At 33.0% G+C, this 20,340-nt stretch overlaps 2 protein-coding genes across 2 annotated transcripts; one reads left to right on the plus strand and one right to left on the minus strand.

Annotated features, from left to right (window-relative positions):
• The first annotated feature begins 4,173 nt into the window (after positions 1 to 4,173).
• Positions 4,174 to 6,536, plus strand: LOC145005783 (transcription factor bHLH112-like). The gene is made up of 7 exons (XM_078964892.1): positions 4,174 to 4,491; positions 4,653 to 5,136; positions 5,233 to 5,343; positions 5,455 to 5,520; positions 5,621 to 5,686; positions 5,767 to 5,817; positions 5,925 to 6,536. Exons 1-7 carry the CDS (start codon positions 4,238 to 4,240, stop codon positions 6,075 to 6,077), a joined length of 1,185 nt encoding a protein of 394 aa, XP_078821018.1. The 5' UTR covers positions 4,174 to 4,237; the 3' UTR covers positions 6,078 to 6,536.
• Positions 6,537 to 15,535: 8,999 nt separating this feature from the next.
• Positions 15,536 to 18,557, minus strand: LOC145006706 (uncharacterized). The gene is made up of 7 exons (XM_078965771.1): positions 18,549 to 18,557; positions 18,301 to 18,330; positions 18,078 to 18,090; positions 17,998 to 18,010; positions 17,639 to 17,926; positions 16,811 to 17,537; positions 15,536 to 16,726 (listed from the first exon to the last, which is right to left on the minus strand). Exons 1-7 carry the CDS (start codon positions 18,555 to 18,557, stop codon positions 15,536 to 15,538), a joined length of 2,271 nt encoding a protein of 756 aa, XP_078821897.1.
• Positions 18,558 to 20,340: the final 1,783 nt, after the last annotated feature.

Raw genomic sequence — 20,340 nt, forward strand, 5'->3', positions numbered from 1 at the left:
AGGAACCTATCTCGACGACACCTATATCGACGATTGTATTGACCTATGCCAACAACTTATTACCGACGACAAATCGTCTGTATACCCTATGGCAATGAGATGTCATTGGTATAGCGTCAAAAATTGTCGTCGCCATAGGGGGTTAGTGTTGTAATGCATGCATCCAAAACATCGACCGAACTTGAATTTTGAGACCTCTTCGATCCAACCTCCGATGTTGTAGGAGTTTTAATACATTTTGGATCTATCGCACTAACTCCCATGCTTTATCAAGCTCGAACACATGTCCCATCTTGACCCAATATTGTTCTTTTACGGATTTCAACAAATGAAATTCGTTGGTTCTACACTGCTGTTACTACTGAAGCTTGTTGTAATAATTTTGTGCATCGCCTACTTATTTGAATCAATTTGCTACTAAGCATGTCAGTACTGCGATATGGTTTTTTCTTTAAGATATTGTATTTGTATAGCCACTATTTTGTAGGATATAGATCCGGTGAGCAATTTTTTTATAGGAAGTTAAGAAGTTTTTTTTTCTACATAATTTTTTGGCGAACAAAACAAATGAATCACTAAATGAAACAAAAATAACATGATTCACAAAAAATATTCCTGAAAAAATATCTCGATGATTCATTTTTATAATGATTTTGTTGTTATTCACTAAAATTGTAATATAAGTGAATTTTGTTTGATTTACTTAAAAATGAATCATAAAGATATTTTTTTGATAATTTTTTCTTATGAATTATTTTCCTTTTGAATAATCTAATGATTCATTTTATTTGTGATAAGAATAATACACATATTTTTTTTTTACTTTCCTATCAAAAAATTTCTTCTTATCTATTATAGAAAAACAAATTCATACATCTTAGTTATTATCGTATAGCGAATAAGAAGGCAAACGGACAACAAGTTATGTCGTCAAGTATTTTATATACAGTCATCGTATTTAGGCTCATTGTATTCGGTTAGTTAGCCCACACTTGTATGTATTTACTATTTATATGTTTAATGAAATTTGGCAAGGCATGGGTATATCCTTATAATCATTATATTTAAATCTTTAATTGAATAATTATAAATTGCTACTTGTGAGATTAAAATTGTTTGGGAAAATAATTCTTGAGGGTAAATAATTGTTGTGTTTGTTCTCATCTAGTCATTTTTTTATATTCAATATAACATCGAACTTGTTGTTTGTGTTCACCATAACCCTTTTGACCGATTTTTTTTGTCAAAAGGGATATGGTGAACACAAACAACAAGTTCGATGGTATATTGAGTACAAAAAAAAAGGAAAGGGACCAAATGAGAACAAATGCAACAGTTGATTACCCTCCTGATTCATTTTCCCATTACTCATTTATAGGAAATCTCAGTCATCTACTTAATGATATTTATTATTGCTTATCTTCAAAACATAACCCACGAAAGAACATTATTCATACATGTACAACTTTGCGATGCACTTGAATACTTATTAGGAGAATATTGACTAAGCATGTGCATTTCATGACTACATTTACATTAATTTCAAATCAAATGATTTATCGTATCATGGATTCTAGACAAATCTACAAACGAGTGAGTCACAAGTACTGTGATTTTTTAGTTTACTTAGATTTAAGATCGAATTCATAGGATAAGATACAACATTAATATGTACAATATCATGCAACTTTTACAGACACATCATCATAATATACCATGAGGTAAACGTTTATCATGATAAATATACCTCTCATACATAGGCATATCTTTTTGCAGAGAGGTGCTGATAGCTTACCACAGTAAACATAGCATAGACCATGTTTTAACGAAGTTACCTCTTCAAAACGCTCTTCATATACATTATGGCCAAAGAAGGTTGTAGTCTTTGATAATTTTGCAACTTTAATTTCATTTAAGTTTGTAACAACGTGAATTTCCAAAACAATTTTTCATTTTTTTTAAAAAAAAACATGATTTCATTCATAAGAAATATCAAAACCCAATGTAACACATGTCATCCAAATAAAACAATTCCCAAGATCTCAAATACATAAAACTCTATCAATGTGTACAGATCATGTCGGTGCCTTCCCGCGATCCTCACTGGTACCTGAAACACATATCACATAATCGGTAAGCATAAATGCTTAGTGAGTTCCCCAAAATACCATGTAAAACACATACGCCACTCAAGGCTACAACTCTACAAGACCTTCTGGTCAATGTGTCTCAAGGGACTTTCATCCCATAAACCTGGTAGACCTTCCGGTCCCACTTCTCTGACCTTTCGGTCTGTATCATCTTGACCTTCCAGCCCATACACTGTCGACCTTCCGATCCATATCATAATAATCAATCATAACATAGCACATACATATCATATAACAACATATATCACATACTCATCATAGCACATAAGACCTTTCAGTCACACATAGTTACCACTCTAGGTAAAGCATAGTGAAAAGACTCACCTCGTACGATGTCGGATAACCTCTCGTGCTTGATAACCCGACCTAGCCTCCTCCTATCAACATAATAACATCTCTAATCAATACTTTCTCTTGTCCTCATTCCTAAAGAATGGGTAGAAGACCATTCTACCCCTCTCTGACCTCTCTTGAATCAGCTTGACCAAAATCCTAAGGTCAACTGAAGTCACCTCTAATCAATGGTCAAACTTTGACCAAACTCGGCGAGTCCATGCGTGTATTCTTAATCCTCATAAATCCTCACTCGACTCGTCGAGTTAACCTTTCCCTCGACGGGTTACCACTGGTCATGAATCGCGGGGCAACCTGACTCAACTCGTCGAGTCCCCTTATGGACTCGGCGAATTCCCTCCATGGAAACACTCAAAAGACCTTCTGAGGTCAGATCTGCTTCTCTAACCTATAGATCCGACCTTCCAGTACACAATAATCACGTAAAGATCCGACCTTTACACTCATGCAACACTCAAAGGGCTTCTTTTGGAGAAATAGCTTCTAAAATGGCAACCTAGGTTCATATCTCCAAAGGAATAGCATAAAGCAGGATAGATAGGACTCTCTGGACCTCTTAAGGTCCAGATCTAAGAAGAATTCCACCTTGGGACCTCATATGCTTTGAATCTAAGCTAAAGAAGGCATAAGAAAACCCTAGATTCAAGTAGATCACCATATACACAAGAACGATCATGGATTTATACCTCTAGCAGCCTCTTCTGATCAAATGGTAGTAGATCTAAGCTCCTCAATCTGCCTAGCTTGCCCTTCTTACTTCTTTCTTGCAAAATCACACTAGAAATGATGAAAATAGCTTCTTTTCTCATTCACAATGCTCTCAGGTTCTCTGGTGTTCTCAAGGGTGAAGGTGGCCGCAAATGAGGGCCATAAGATCCCTTAAATAGGGCACAAGCCCAGGGATTTAGGGTTTCTATCCACAGCGCGGACTCGTCGAGTCAACCTGCCGACTCGTCGAGTCCATTCATTAAATCCAGTCAGCAATCGTGATCCTACTCGACGAGTCTAGGCGTCAACTTGTCGAGTCCCTCTTCTTGACACAAACTAATTAATTAAAATATGATACCTGAAATTCTGGATGTTATAAACTTTTTGGGGAAAATGACTCAGGATGGTAACCAACTATTGAGTTTGTTCTTATTTGGTACCTTTCCTTTTTTTGTACTCAATATAGAATTGAACTTGTTGTTTGTGTTCACCATAATTTTTTGACCAGCTATCACATGTCAAAAGCCGATCAAAAAGGTTATGGTGAATACAAACAACAAGTTTGATGGTATATTAAGTAAAAAAAAGGAAAAAAAATCAAATGAAAACAAACGCAACAGTTAGTTACCCTTAATAGTCATTTTCCGAAATTGTTTCTCTATTGAACTAAAAATTTCTAGAATATAAAATACTGAAATTTCTTATATAAATATTAATAAAATCTTGAAATTTCATATAAAAAAATCAATTTATTTTTGACTAGCTTGTCACTTTGTAAATTGTCAACCAGATTCAGTAGTTTACATCCTCCGTACATTCCCTGATGTTTCACATACACATACCACAAAACACACACACACACACATATATATATATATATATATATATATATATATATATATATATATATATATATATATATATATATATATATATATATATATATATATAATGACTAACTTTCATTCCAAGTGTTTAATTGTACAACGGAAGAACGAGAGAGAAATCTTGGTGGATAAATTTACATGGCAGAAGAATTTCAGGGGGAGGTCTGCGGCGGAAGTTGGTGGAGTTCACCAAGAACCACCACCTTCATCGGCTCATCATATATGAGCAATTATGGAGGCTGCTGGCCGCAAAGTGATATAATGAACATGAAAACAAGGTCAACTGACGAGTCTTCAGGTGGTCGAACCACGACTATCTCACCGGATTCAGCCTTTCAGATGATGGGTTCGCCACCGTCTACAACTACCAATTGGAATCAAGCTTTATTAGTGTAAGCATACGATAGCTTTTGGTTATCTTTTACTTTGTTTTTTCAATTATTGGTTCAACTTTAAATTCCACTCACTCGAAGAAAAGGACCATAGACTTCTTTTGTAATTATATGAAGCAGAAAAAGAATCTGATGATCACTCCATTGAAAATTTTCATTAGTAATGGAAGAAGTGAAGAGAGTTACAGTCAAACCCTACCAGAAATCATGAACAACCTACCGTCCGGCGGCCAAGATTCATCAAATTTCGGTATGGACGAACAACAGCCTTCAAACTTTATCACAAGCTCCGGCGATAGCAACGGAAACTTGGGTGGTACTTCATATGGTTACCCATCCAGTTTACTTCAAACTTTATTCCATAACACTTCACCACCGCCGCCGGCAGCTCCGTCGCAGCAACCCCTTTATGATTTTCAATCGAATTTAGATGATTATAATTCGGTTTCAAGCATGCCCGGATTCTCTTCTTCTGTAAAGTCAAAACAACAGTCTCTTGGAGGTTTACACTTAGCCAACAAGACCCCCTTCTGGAACGCCTCAACGTTAGATTTAAACCATAATCGTGCAGGATTTTTCACTTCAACGCAGTCTCCGTTTCTCTCATCGACATATGAAGAGAAACCCATTTTCCCTAACAACAAGGTAACGGAAAAAATAACTTTTTTTTTTACTTGCATACACTCATGCACATCAAGATTAGGGTTTCATCAACAACTTCGTTTTAAATGCTCAATTTAGTCTCAAAATGAAGAAATTCGGGAATTGGGATCATCTGTAAAGAAAAGCTCCGGTGAACCTACATTCAAGCGAACTCGTCTTGAAACACCATCACCATTGCCAACGTTTAAGGTATACATTGATTAATTTTTAATGGAATTTTCATTAAATCTTTTAAAGAATTTAGTTGAATTAATACCCATAAATACGTAGTTACAAACCCTAAGGGTGTCGTTTTTTCAGGTTCGAAAAGAGAAGCTAGGGGATCGAGTAACTGCGCTCCAACAACTAGTTTCACCTTTCGGAAAGGTATTCATGATCTTAATGTTCTTTTCGACATCATTAATTCCGTTCAAATATTCAATCTTTTTATAGCTTATGGTTGATCAATTAAATTTAAAACTTACAGACTGATACAGCATCAGTTCTCCATGAAGCAATCGAGTACATTAAGCTCCTTCACGATCAAGTCAATGTATGTTTATATTTGGTATAAATTTCTAAATATAATATCTTATAATACATCATGTTTATTTGTTTCATTACATACTTCAGGTTCTAAGTGCTCCCTATATGAAAAATGGCGCTACTATGCAACGTCAACAAGTAAGATACGCAGACACATAGCTGATTTATTAGAATCTTTAGTTCGTTTTTTTTCAAACGTTAATTATAACGTAAATCGTTTACACTAGCTTAAATCTCATCTACAGATTCACGACAACGTTAAAACCATTATGGAAGATAAACAACAAGACTTAAGGAGCCGTGGACTTTGCCTTGTGCCAGTATCGAGTACCTTCCCAGTTACGACTGAAGCCGCAACCGATTACTGGACATCAAGCTTCGGTACCACATTCAGATAGAGGTGACGAAAAAGTCAAAAATACTCAAACCCTCAAAAACTGATTTCTTTGTAAACATAACAAAAGTTCATGCCCCATTGGTTTGTTTTTCACAAAAAAAAAAAAGGTTAAGTTCTTAAGCTTTTTTATTATTTTGATTAAAACAAATTAATCAAAATAGCAAGAAAGCTTGAAATTTATATTTATATTTATATATATACTTTAGAGAGAAATATGAGCCACATATTGGAGTAGTGTAGTAGAAGTACAATGAAGAAAAGTTAGAAAAGGAAAGGAAAAAAAGAGGATATTAAAAAAGAAGCTACAAAGTGACCCTTGAAGGAAGGACAACCAATGCCAGTTTGATGTAGGGTTAGCAAATGATTAGGTTTCTATATAAAGAAAGAGAATATGTTTTTTTGCTCTAATTTTAGTTGTGTTTTTTAATATTTATTAATAACATGCTTTGTGTTAGCTTAATTATTGCAACTTTTAGATGTTAATTATCTTGTGAGTTTTTCGTTTCTATTCAAAAAATTTTGATAGGAAGTCCAAAAAGTAGTAAAGTATTGTCAAATGTTTAAATGCATATATACGATCATATATAATTTGCTCCAAAAAATTTCTCCAAAGACAAAAAAAACCATACCCACGTTGATGAACCTTGATGAAGTTAATTTGCATGTATGGTTATTGATGTTAAATAGGTAATTCACAAGATATTATTTAATTATGAGTTCAAACAAGTGATTTTGGAATTAATTATGTAAACTATTTTTTTATACACAAAAATTTATGATTTAAAATATTACACTTTGCAATTTTATATTTTAGAAAAAATAAATATAAAAAATAAAACACTACAGCACTACTAATTAACAATGAACAAAACATCAACGCAAATTATTGTGTAAGAAAATATATATATATATATATATATATATATATATATATATATATATATATATATATATATATATATATATATATATATATATATATATATATATATATATAGGATATAGATCCGGTAAGAAATTTTTTTTGGTAGGAAGGTAAGAAGTTTTTTTTCTACATATTTTTTTTACGAACAAAATAAATGAATCACTAGATGATTCATTTGTAAGATGATTCACAAGAAAAAATTCCCAAAAAAACATATTTATGATTAATTTTTAAGTAAATTAAGAAAAAATTGATTTTTATGACAATTTTAGTGAATAACAATAAAATCATTGTATAAATGAATCATCGAGATGTTTTTTTGAGAATTTTTTCTCGTGAATCATCTTAAAAATGAATCATCTAATGATTCATTTTGTTTGTTCGCAAAAAAAATATGTAGAAAAAAAACTTCTTACCTTCCTACCAAAAATTTCCTTCTTATTTGATCTTGACTCTATATATATATATATATATATATATATATATATATATATATATATATATATATATATATATATATATATATATATATATATATATAAAAGATGAGAAATTAATTATCCTACTACTTTTTGCGCCTAATATCTTCCTACTTATTTTAGATGGTGACAAGTGTCATTTAATTTGATTTACATTTGAATGAAATGTTAGATTTGTACACTTATTATTATGTTAAATAGATAAAAAAAAATTACAAACAAAATGTAGAAGGATATTTAATTTCTCATACAAGATATCAGGAATATATATCCTAGAGATGACTCTACATAACTAGTAATTAATAACAATACATAAACATTTGTATATAATATATATACAAGATATCAATGTATCCTACAAAAATAGCATTTATAACCTTATCTTATGCATACATTGATTGAGCTGCATGTTTAACCATATGGTTTTTTCTCGATCATTTATCAACTTCTGAAAGAAACGGGAAGTAACAAAAAACATGTATAAATGGTCACATATAACTATTAAAAAAAAACCTAATTCGCTAAAGAAAAAGAACAAGAATCTTGAATATAGGTTTTGTTCGAATAGGGCTACATATAGTTAAAATTTTGATTATAAAAAGATTACTACTTTGACACTTTTATTCGATTAAGCTCTTTGAGAAGACCACATGTTCTTGAAATAGATATTCGTCATGTTTAATATTTTCAGCTAGTATTCCAAGGACATATTCATGTGTATAAGATGTATGAAGAAGCATTTAATATCGAAGAATCCGCAAACAAGACAAGCGACTAATCATATAAAGAAATATAATTCCACAATGCATAGTTTACGTGGAATTTATTGAAACTTTATCATATTTCCATTTTACGATACTTGACTTGATCGATCCACTATTAGTATTATATCTTTAAGCATCTGGATAGATGTATCGTGCCCTTAATTAACATTTAAAATAACTTTATTATACTTTTTTTAAATAAATATTAGGAAAGAAAATTGAATATAAAATTACTTTTGAAGACATACTAAGCATCATCCCTATGTTTTAGGGGACTTTTCTTTAATATTTGATTATTATTATTTACGACAATAATGTTTTAAATAGTAGACTTTAAACTTTTATTGAAATATTTATTTTTTTGTAATTATATGTTAAATTTAAAGTTTTAACTAACTTTAAAACTTTTGCATATCTTTTAATTAATAATTTATTTAAAATAATTGATTAATAATTATGAACTTTTACTATATAATTTTAATTAATTTTGTAATTATAGTTTTCACGTGTTATTAACTAATTCATAATAATAACACAAAATAGATATAAATAAAAAAACAACATAATAAAATAAATAATAAGATGTATGTATGTAACTAACTTTCATATAAATTAAAACTCATTGTAGAATATTTATATAAAAATTCATTACAACTTCAAATAATATTAACATAATAACTAACATATATGTATTCATCATATGTATCACTACAAGAATAATCAGCTTTAGTGGCAATGTCTTTAGCGTCGATAGCTACCTTTCGTGTTAGATGTCACCGCTAATTGTAGTTGTCGTCATTAAAGGCGTCTCCACTAATGGTCAAGGACCCCGCTCTACATTAAAAGCTTACTTTAAGCCATATCCATCAATTTAGTCCCTAATCCAACGATGGAAACGAATGTCGTATACACTATTAGCAGTGACCTCAATAGCGGTGACATATGTGACGTCTAATACTTGAATATAGTTGCACGATAGAATGTTATATGAAATAGTAATAGCCTTAGGTATTTGTTAATTTGATTGGAACATCACCTAACTTTTAAGGGCTTATTTTGAAAGTACAGTGCTTTAATGAAAAAAAAGAAAAAAAAAAAGAAAAAGAAAAGAAAAAGAAAGTAGGATGCTATAATCACCATGACCTTAATTTGTAAAGTAAATTTTGTAAGGAAAAGTATGAAAAATAAGTAGAATGTTATAATGGAAAACATGATCATGACCTTAATTTGTAAAGTAGAATGTTATAATGATCATGACCTTAATTTGTAAAGTAGATTGTTATAATGATCATAACCTTAATTTATAAAGTAGAATGCTATACTGATCACGACCTTAATTTATAAAGTGTAAGGGCTTAATCATCATGGCCTTAATTTGTAAAGTACAATGTTATAATGGAAAAAATGAAAAAAAAAAAAAAAAGGTTGGTTGCTATAATTCACAAAAAAAAACTATATGATATGTAAAGTAAAATATGAAAAATTGTGATACTATAAATAAAAAATATATACAAAAGTACAATGTTCAAATGGAAAAAGTAATATAATATTTAACTTGCAATGTTATTATAGAAAACTTAGAACAAAATCAAATGCCATAAAAAAAATATATTTTAAAGTACAATGCTATAATAGGAAAATATATAAACTATAAAAAAATGCAAAATACAATGCACAAATAGAAAAAACAATATAATATTTAAAGTACAACGTTATTATAGAAAACTTCAACCAATATAATATAAAAAAGTAAGATGCTATAATTAACTCAAAATTTCTTCCAAATTCTATTTGTTTAGGTGTCATCTTTGTAATCATCATGAGCTTAGAAATACCCGACCCAAATAGATTTAGAAATTAATTTTAAGTTGTCCCTGTGTTGGACTATATTTTTAGTACATTATCTAATGTAGGATGTGATCATGTATTACATGATTGTTTGGGTAAGAAAGTTTTGGTTGTCATTTTGTATTTGCTTATCGATTGTGTGTGTGTGTGTGTATATATATATACATACACACACACACTTCAGAGCTAATGGGAAATGTTGTTAAATGTTTCTTAAACAGATAATCATGTAATACATGTTCACATATGAGATAAGGTATTCAAAGAGTGGTTTATAAGCCTACCCTTTAGAATACTCTATCCGTCTCTGATTATTTGTTCCCGTTTCGAGGATACTTTTTGAATCATCTACTTTATGAATACTTTATTTGATTTCTAGTTTCTCATAGAGTAAACCCTAAACACTAAACGATGTCTTAGTTGCATCATGTATATTGATAAAAGTCGGACTACTAATCTGCGTCGTCTATCTCCCGAGTTCCAGCTAGGACTCAACTCTTTTATCGAGAGATCCATATCACACCTTCATAGTAATGGTGAAATAAGATGTTTGTGTGAGAAATGTGATAACTCTTACTTCATCGATCTGAGAACAATGAGATGTCAAGTGTGTAGACATGGTTTTAGTCGGACATATGAAACGTGGATATATCACTGTGAACCTTTAATTCATTCGATTGTAGATGTGGTAGCGCCAAGTAACGAGATGGTTAATGTTATTGACGATGTTATGTGCGAATTAATGGAAAATGATACCAACCTCGACGAAGGGAACTCTAATACAAGGAGTAGCAGTGTCGATGATGATTTTGTACAGTTGTTAGTAGAAGTCGAAACTACGTTATATCTTGGTTGTATGTTTTCTTCCCTTGATTTTTTAGCAAAGCTGGTGCATATCAAGGTCAACAAAAAATTGACTGGTAGTTCATTTAATCACCTCCTTGAGTTGTTGCATTCAATATTTCCACAAGAAAGCAGGGTTCCCCGTTAACATTATCAAGCCAAAAAGAAACTAAAGAAGATTGGTTTAGGGTATGAGTCAATACATGTATGCAAAATGACAATTTTCTCTTATAGAAAGAACAAAAATAATTGTAGATTTGTCCAATTTGTAAAGAGAGTCGGTGGATTGATAAAACACCAAGAGTAAGAAGGTAGCTCATAAAGTGTTACGGTACTTTCCAGTGACCCCTAGACTACGATGTGACATCCCCAATTTCACGGCCAAAAAAGATCGATTTGTTTATACTTAATTTTAAAATCAGAGTATCATTTTTGAAGAATAATATTGCGGAATTTGTTCCTAGAAAACATGATAATGATACAATCAAAGCATTTCCGAAGAAATGTATTTAAAACATTGGGATGTCATCATCAATACAGAAAAATAATCGTAACGAAATATTACAAGCCTTACAGTAATTAAACTAGTGGCTTAATACTCCTTTAATCTCTTAGCAAAATGTATCTTTAACATTGTTACCTGTGATATAATAAATTGAGTGGGTCAGGTTTGGAAACCTGGTGAGTACATAGGGATTTCAATCCCACAATGTTATAACATATAATTTTTAAAACTCGCAATATACAATTTTACCTCATATAAGCAATTTTACCCCACCCCGTCGATCCTCGCAATGACATGATTCATACTCTCGGATCTAAAATTAACAGCTTTACCTAATCCATACTCCCGGATCAAGTATGTCTAATCCATGCTCTCGGATCAATGACAAATGACTATGCCCACTCCATACTCTCGGACTAGGGACGAATGACTATGTCTAATCTATGCTCTTGGATTAATGACAAATGACTATGCCCTCTCCATACTACTGGACTAAGGACGAATGACTATGTCTAATCAATGCTCTCGGATCAATGATAAATTTTAAAGTTCTACCCTCCGTGTATATCTCACCCGTACTCATAATAATATACTACCCATTATTCATCTTAATTAAGTTAGGTTTATTCTGTATCCTGAATCATCATATATTATCATATATGCTCTTAACACGTATTTTAGGCAATATCAAATATCTCGCACATAAACATATATTTAATTCTTTAATTAATACTTGTATTAAAATCATGTTCATGAAAGGGACTATTCACTCACTTGTTAAAGTGATGACTCGAAATTTGGGCAGCGCTTCGCTTCTAAAAATTGTATTTCCGTTAACAAAACCTAGTATTATTATCACTAAGTTTTAGTCTAATATTTATTGCGACTAATTATTAGTCTAGATTTATCATTAACTCAAAGTCTACTTTCATGATTTATCAAGTAAGGAACAACCAGGTAGGATCATATCAGAGGTAGGGTATGTTTGGTATACGAAGTATACTGTTTGGAAATCACACTTTAAAAACCTAACTAAATCACAGCCTATACATCATCCCCATAAGTAGAACAATCAGTATAATGACTTGGAATCACTGATAAATCTTGTTTATAGGTTCATAATAACGATAATGAATTTAAACATAAGTTATACTTAAACTTTGGTAAATATAGCTCACTTACAAGGGGGTTTAGCGAGGAACCAAGCTCTGCACGGGCAAAACTTCTAAGCCAAAAGCTCTTCTTCTCGGGTCCTTCTGGAGCTTCGGGACTCGCTACTAACACCTAGGAGGTGTTGGGGAAAGGCTTAGAGTGTTTGGGGTGTTTGGGAGAGAATGAGTGAGAAATGTGTGAAGAATGGAGTGATTTGCGCCTTCTATTTATAGGCTGTGAATATGTCGAACGGTGGGCGTTCCCTAGCTGAACGTTGGGCGTTCATTGGCCACATGTCACCATCTGGTGGCAAGGTGCGGGGAAGAACCAGTGGCTCAGATCGCACCCTGTGTCACTCGCTAGTTACTCCAAAAACTATTTATCTTCTAAAATCCGTAACTTTTGCATACAAGCTCCACTAAGAAGGAATATTGACTTTTGGACCTTGACGTTGACTTTGACTAAGTTTGACCTAAGGTTATTTTGGGTAATTTGATTTATAATTTGAGATTTGGGTTCCTATTAATTTTATAGGTAATAAGTATAGATAGCTTTTAGAGCAGTGATCGGTGCAACTATTCTTTCAGGATGTAAGATGAGTTTTCTCACTGTATTAATGGGTCAAAGGCACCAATGTCGGCCCATTACTTTGTTATGTAGAATTCTAGTTGTCTCTGTGATATTTGCGTGAAAGACCAGGATCTGGCCCTTGGAAATTGAATGAAAAACCAGGATCTGGCCCTGGCATTTGTATGAAAGACCATGGCGGTAGCCCATGGTACTTGTATGTAAGAACGGGATTTAGCCCTCGATGTTGAAAGGAGAGAACATGACACTTGTATGTAAGACCAGGATTTAGCCCTCGGAATTGCAAGGAAATACCATAGGGGTAGCCTATGGCACTTGTATGTTATGGTATGTTGTACTTTGGAAAACTCACTAAGCTTTGTGCTTACGGTTTTCAGTTTATGTTTTAGGTACATCTGATACTAAGGACAAGGGCCCAGGGTGATGGTACAAACATCCCCCAGTGTTTTCTGCATTGGAAATTAACGATACTACTCTTATGTTTAAATAATATATTCACTTTGATCGGTTATGGAACAACTCGTTTGTATGAATTATTGTTTTAAAAATGAAAATTTTACCTTGAATTTTTGGGACGTTACAAAACGGTGTGGCCAAGGAAAGCCCATGATGTGGTGGCGAGAATCATCATGACTTTTTTGTTGTTTGTCGGCCATGATGTGGCTAGTAGTTGGCCACAACGTAGAGACCTACTGAATAGACTATGATCGTTGACTTTTTGACCAGTTTGACTTTTGATCAAACTTTGGCAAGATCGAGTATTTAGCTATAGAACGGTCTCGATTTTGCATTGGGTAGCTTGGTTTAGCTATTATGTTGTTGAGTTAGTGGTTGAGGTTCTGTTGAATATTTCAAGTGAGTATTCTCACTATACTGTGTAGAGTGTTAGATTGCCTTTGTGGCTCTTTCATGTAAGTGGGGTGGGGTTGACGAGTTGTTATATATGTTGTGGGGTCCGTTATGCATGTTTGGCGGGGACTATTATACATGTTGGGCAGGGCCCCTTATGTATGTTGTGCGGGACCCGTTATGTACGTTGAGCGGAGCCCATTATGTACGTTGGGCGGGGACCGTATTGGTATGTGATATCTTGGGGAACTCACTAAGATTTTTGCTTGTAGTTTTAAGGTTAAATGTTGCAAGTTTAAGTACAGTTTTATGTACTAAGCCCTTATTTCAAGATCAAAAGAGAAAAGGAAAAAAAGGTCAACAAAATTGATTTTGTAAACTAATATAGTTCAAATTTTAAGGAAACTGACTGAGACTAAGCGCTCATTTTTTTCCCATCACATGATGGTGGAAGTAAATGTACAGACATGGTTACAAATGGATAGTTGAACTACTGATAAATGCAAATTAACCGAGTGAGGGAGAATAAGAGAGGAGGGGAAGACAGGAAGATAGGGTGTAGGGAGTGATGTCTGTGACATGGATTGGGAAGAAGGGTTTGGATAGGATATGGGTGTAAAAATGAGGCTTTTTTGTTTGGATATATATATATATATATATATATATATATATATATATATATGAAAATGTATTTTAGAATTTAGAGTTATTAAGTATTTAATAAATAATAAAAAATATTAAAATTAAATGATATGGGTATGATAGTCATTTTAGTTTGAAAAAGGACCAGTTTCACAATGAAACTAGTGAATAAGGACCAAATCAAAAAAATAATGTTTAGAGTATAGCCACATAAAATGACAAACCATAGGGACCATTTTCTATTTTTGTCCATTTTAAGTTTATAAGGGACTAAAACCACAAATAAGATTCAACTTTGGACCCGTAATTCAAGTTGAAAATGTACCACCCATTTTCCCGATTTGATAAGTTGAAGGCTCAAGGATTTTATAGATAACATATGGGAAAAATCTTATGCCACAGCGTGGTAGACTGTTTACCACGACATGGAAACTTCATCTAAATGAAGAGCATGTTTGAGATTTGACCACGACGTGGTCGAGTATTCACCATGGCATGGCGGTGACAGATTCATAAACCTTGGAGTTTGGGCTTTGGTCCCTATTTACGCAACATGTTGGCTAGGGTTTCACCCAGGGGCAGACGCAGGAATTAGTAGTAGGGGTTGCAGAAATTTTTTTTTTCTAGTCAAACATAATATAGAACGTTAACAAAAATCCGGTCAAACATAATATAAACCATCTAATACAAATTTTTTTTCTGATAAACATTATATAACAACTATCTATTATAATTTAAATTTGTCCTCTTCGTGCAGACATCTTCTGAAACCGCTCCATTACTTTTTCATCCTCAACTTTCGTAAGTGCTTCCATCTCGACATTACAAAGCAATGCGTCGTTCAAAAATTCATCGCCAATTTTGTTACGCAAGTCTGTCTTCAAGAGCTTCAACTTTTGAAAAACATCTTTCTACACTTGCGGTCGCTACGGGTAATATTAAAGCCAACTTTAAAAGCTTATAAACCAAAGGATAAGACCGATGCTTCCCTGTACTAACCATCAAACGAGAAAGGTCGGAAATTCCTTTCAAACTAGTGAAATGCTCATCTTTGATGCAAGAGTGATAAAATATCTCAAGTTGCCCTTCGAGGTCTATCATATCTGAATCATCAAAGTCACACTTGTATAACTTACCCAACTTCAATAACTTTGATTTGTCAAATTGTGCAAATGAATCAAAAGGGCTCAAAGCACCCATGTATTCTAGTAATTGGGTGCTTGTTTCACTAAATCGATCCCGATATTCTGTAAGTTGCATATCTACCACTGTGTTGAAGATTTCAACCTCAAAATGAAACCTATTAGTCTTTGTAGTCCTACGGTTTCTCGCACCAATATACAACTCTTCCATATCTAAAGTTTCAATTTCGTGTGTTTGACAAAAAGAGGATACTTTTGGCAAAATGCTAGCAAACCCTATGTTTCTAAAAGACTGCAATGCCTCCATTGTCCCTCTAACCATCGAAACCGCTTCCAAAATGTCTAGATCTTTTCTTTGAAGTTGATTTGACAATGTACCCGTGAGGTGTAAAATATCATACATCATATGTAAGTAAAACATGAACTCATATGATTTAAAATATGCTAAGATTCCAGATGCTTGTTGACGGTTTGCCAATGACCCTCCCTCCTCTTTCACAAAATCTAAAACTACAAGAACATCTGCAAACAACTTCATCAAACTTGTGAGTGTGTTGAAATGTGAACCCCATCTTGTTTCTCCCGCTCGAACAAGTGTAGTCTCTTGATTTAACCCTCTTCCTGTTTCAAGATCACCACTACACAAGCCTTTTTGCACCCTTTCTCTTGCTTGCTCTCGTAGTAAGTCTTTTCTTTTGCACGAGGCACAAACAACATTAACCACCAACGAAATTTGCTCAAAAAAGTCACTAACACCATCATGCTTTTTTGCTACAACCACAACTACTAGTTGAAGTTGGTGTGCAAAGCAATGTACATAAAAAGTCGTGTCATTCTCTTGTAATATCAAAGCTTTCAAACCATTGAATTCCCCTCGCATATTGCTAGCCCCATCGTAACCTTGTCCTCTTATCTATTAAAATTTAAAACAATTAATATATATATATATATATATATATATAATTAAATTGAAAAAAAAAAGTAAAGAATAAATTACCTGACTAAAACTCAACTCATTACTTGTAAGTACTTCATTTATGGCGTTTTTGAGGGTTAAAGAAGATGTATCCTTCACGTGCACTATTCCTATGAATCTTTCTTTCACAAAGCCAAGACTATCGACATAACGCAAAACAATAGCCATTTGTTCATTTTTTGAAACATCACTAGATTCATCAACTAGTAAAGCAAAAACATCTTGACCAATCTCTTCACGAATACTCAAAAGTACTTCTTGTGCAAAACATTGCACAAGTTCTTTTTGAATTTTAGGGGAAATTAGTTGATTGTTCTTAGGAGCATTTTCTAAAGTATTGTTGAAAATCTCTTCACTAGTCTCTCGAATGGCTTTTAACACTTCAATGTAAAGCCCTCTATTTTCCGAGTTAACCGACTCGTCATGACCACGAAACGGTAAACCGGTTTTTAATAAAAGTCTAACAACAATAATAGAAACACGTAATCGAGCTTTGTATTTATTGTCCTCCGCTTCGGTTTGCCTCCTCAAGACTACATTAATTGCTTGTTTTTCCCTCATTAAAAACTCACACTTTTCTCTTGCTTTGTTGTGAAAACTATCAACACCACCCACATGAGTCCGAAATGCATCTTTTTTATTCCAAGTATCAAAACCTTGGGAAACAAATGCATCTCTCCCTCCTTTTTGTCCCATGAGGTCCCCATACAAATAACAATATAAACAATATGCACAATTCTTTTTCACACTATATTCCAACCAATCAAAGTCATTAAACCATGAAGGAACGAATCTTCTAAATCTATCACCTATTTTTTTTTAGGAAAATTATGTGCCCTTACTTGACACGGTCCTTGAAGCACATATGCTCTTCTTACATCATCTCTTATATTTGAATTGTAACTTCTAATCAATGGCCTATCCGCCGGGTCCTTTGGAAGATCTTTCAAGTCAACGTTATCATCAGGTTGGTTAGAACATGGTGTTTGTGGAGTTGGATTAGAAACCGAAGGGATTGAATGATTGGTGCTTGGTGTTTGTCGAGTTGCATTAGGATTAGAAACGAAAGGAATTGATTGATTAGTGATTGGTATTTGGGAACATTCTTCACCACTTTCATTAGGATTAAGTCTTTGTCTTTTGGTAAAAAAAACCACTTAGTTTAACCTACAAAAATATAACAATTACACCTAATCAAATAATAAAACAAGTTGCTTTCACCTATTCAAACAAAAATTCAATAAAAACTTAACAATTACACTTAATCAAACAATGACTTCAATAAAACAAGTTGCTTTCACCTAATCAAACAAAAATTCAATAAAAACTTAACAATTACACTTAATCAAACAATGACTTCAATAAAACAAGTTGCTTTCACCTAATCAAACAAAATTTCAATAAAAACTTAACAATTACACCTAATCAAACAATGACTTCAATAAAACAAGTTGTTTTCACCTAATCAAACAAAAATTCAATAAAAACATAACAATTACACCTAATCAAACAATGACTTCAATAAGACAAGTTGCTTTCACCTAATCAAACAATCAATTCAATAAAAAACATATGAATTTCACCTAATCAAACAATCAATTCAATAAAAAAAAACATAGCAATATATGAATATAACCTAATTAAACAATATAACTTCAACAAAACAAATCAATTTCACCCAAGTCAATCAATAACTTTAAAAAACATATCAATTTCAAATATCTAAATGAATTGGTAAATGGTAATTGGTAAAACTTACTTGCTTCATTGTAGAAATTGAAAGAAGACAGTTAGATCAACTGCTTCAAGAAATCGATCAAGATTCAAGGCAAACAACAAAATCGATTTTGGGCTGTGATTCACGATCAAGAAGACAGAATTAGGCTGTGACTCGATAGAATATAGAAGTCATCCAGATTCCAGGGGCTGAGGGGCGATCGACATTGATTATTTGATTAGGCAATCGATTGGAGCCAAGAACTGAGAAGTTGAGTCGACGTCTGGAGTGGAGATCGACTGGAGGCAAGGCAACGATCGGGTTTTTTTTTTTTTTTTTGCTTGTACCGATCATTAATTAGATACTAAAATAATTGGGATGGGCTATCTTTTTTACAAGCAATTAGCCCAATTGCTAATTTATCCACTTAAGTTTTATTTTGGGCTTTGGCTAATTGGACTATTAGATAATAATCGATTAAAACATTGGATTGTGGGCTCGTTATTATTTTTTTCGTTTGGTAATTCCCGATAGAGTGACAATTTTTTTTATGTAGTTGCACAATTTTTTTAGTAGTTGCACGATTTTTTTACGTAGTGGCACAATAGGTAAAAATTTTAAAAAAAAAAAATTCTACTATGTACGCGGAAGCTAGGTGTTGCCGGTGCCACACCGGGCACCTACAAAGGACCACCCCTGGTTTCACCTCATTTTCAGCCTCCCTCTCCTAGAGGGAAACCCTAGCCCCTTTTTGGGTGTTTTTGAGAATCTTGTCATTTTGGTGTATTTTAGTGGAAGGGTCAAGATGTTGAGGTGTAAGCAAGTCAGATCCAGTAAGTGTGCAACTTCCTCTTCGGTTCTGATCCTAACAGATCCTAAAGCAACAATTATTAAGAGGAATAACCCAACCTGATGAATCGTTTGAGCAACTATTTGAATACACAAGTACGGGTGTCCTTGACCAGTGTAAGTCATATATACGCAACCAATACTCAAATATTTGATAATATGGTATCTCATTTTATCTACGTACATGGGTTATAAGTCCATGCTAGCAATGTAATTCACTAGACCGCCTAGAATAGTCAAGTGTTCTTATTCACTATGGTCGATGAGCCAGACATACTTGTCAGTTGTCTGATCTAGACCCACCATTTTTGGTCATCCAAGAAAGAGGAGAAACACTCCGCTCTGATCTCACACACTCTACCTCAGTCATGAGACCTATTCGATGCCAAGCTTAATTTGAACTAAGCAACCTATACAAGTCTTATTCTTAAACCTAAGGTAAGACTTATAACTAAGGGCAATCGATTTCCGTTATGGTTTCTAATATAATAGAATTATCCTAATTACATAATAGCATATAGCACAGATAACATAGGAAAGCATTATATAAATAATGCTTCTATTTTTAGATTACGATCTTGATAATAACTATGCACTCACCTGACAATAGTGTCTGGTGATTGGTGAATCGGGCATAGCTTCGCCTTACACCTTTTCCAAATGAACTAGATGTATATAACACTAAGTCTTAGTCTAACTTCATGATTTATGAACTACTCTCCTAAGGGTTTAGATTCCTAAAATAAGGAATAACCAGGTAGGATGGTATTAGAGGTAGGGTCTATTTGGTATACAGAGTATAGTATTTGGAAATCTCACTTTAAACACCTTGTTAAATCTAGCCTAGACATCACTCTGGTAAGTAGATCAAACAGTATAACGACTTGGAATCATTGATAAATATTACTTATATGTGACTTGGAATCATTGATAAATATTACTTATATGTTCCTAGTAATGACTTATAATTATAATTATAAATTAC

Source organism: Lactuca saligna, chromosome 7 (genome assembly GCF_052625555.1).
Source record: "Lactuca saligna cultivar CGN05327 chromosome 7, ASM5262555v1, whole genome shotgun sequence".
Lineage (NCBI taxonomy): Eukaryota > Viridiplantae > Streptophyta > Magnoliopsida > Asterales > Asteraceae > Lactuca > Lactuca saligna.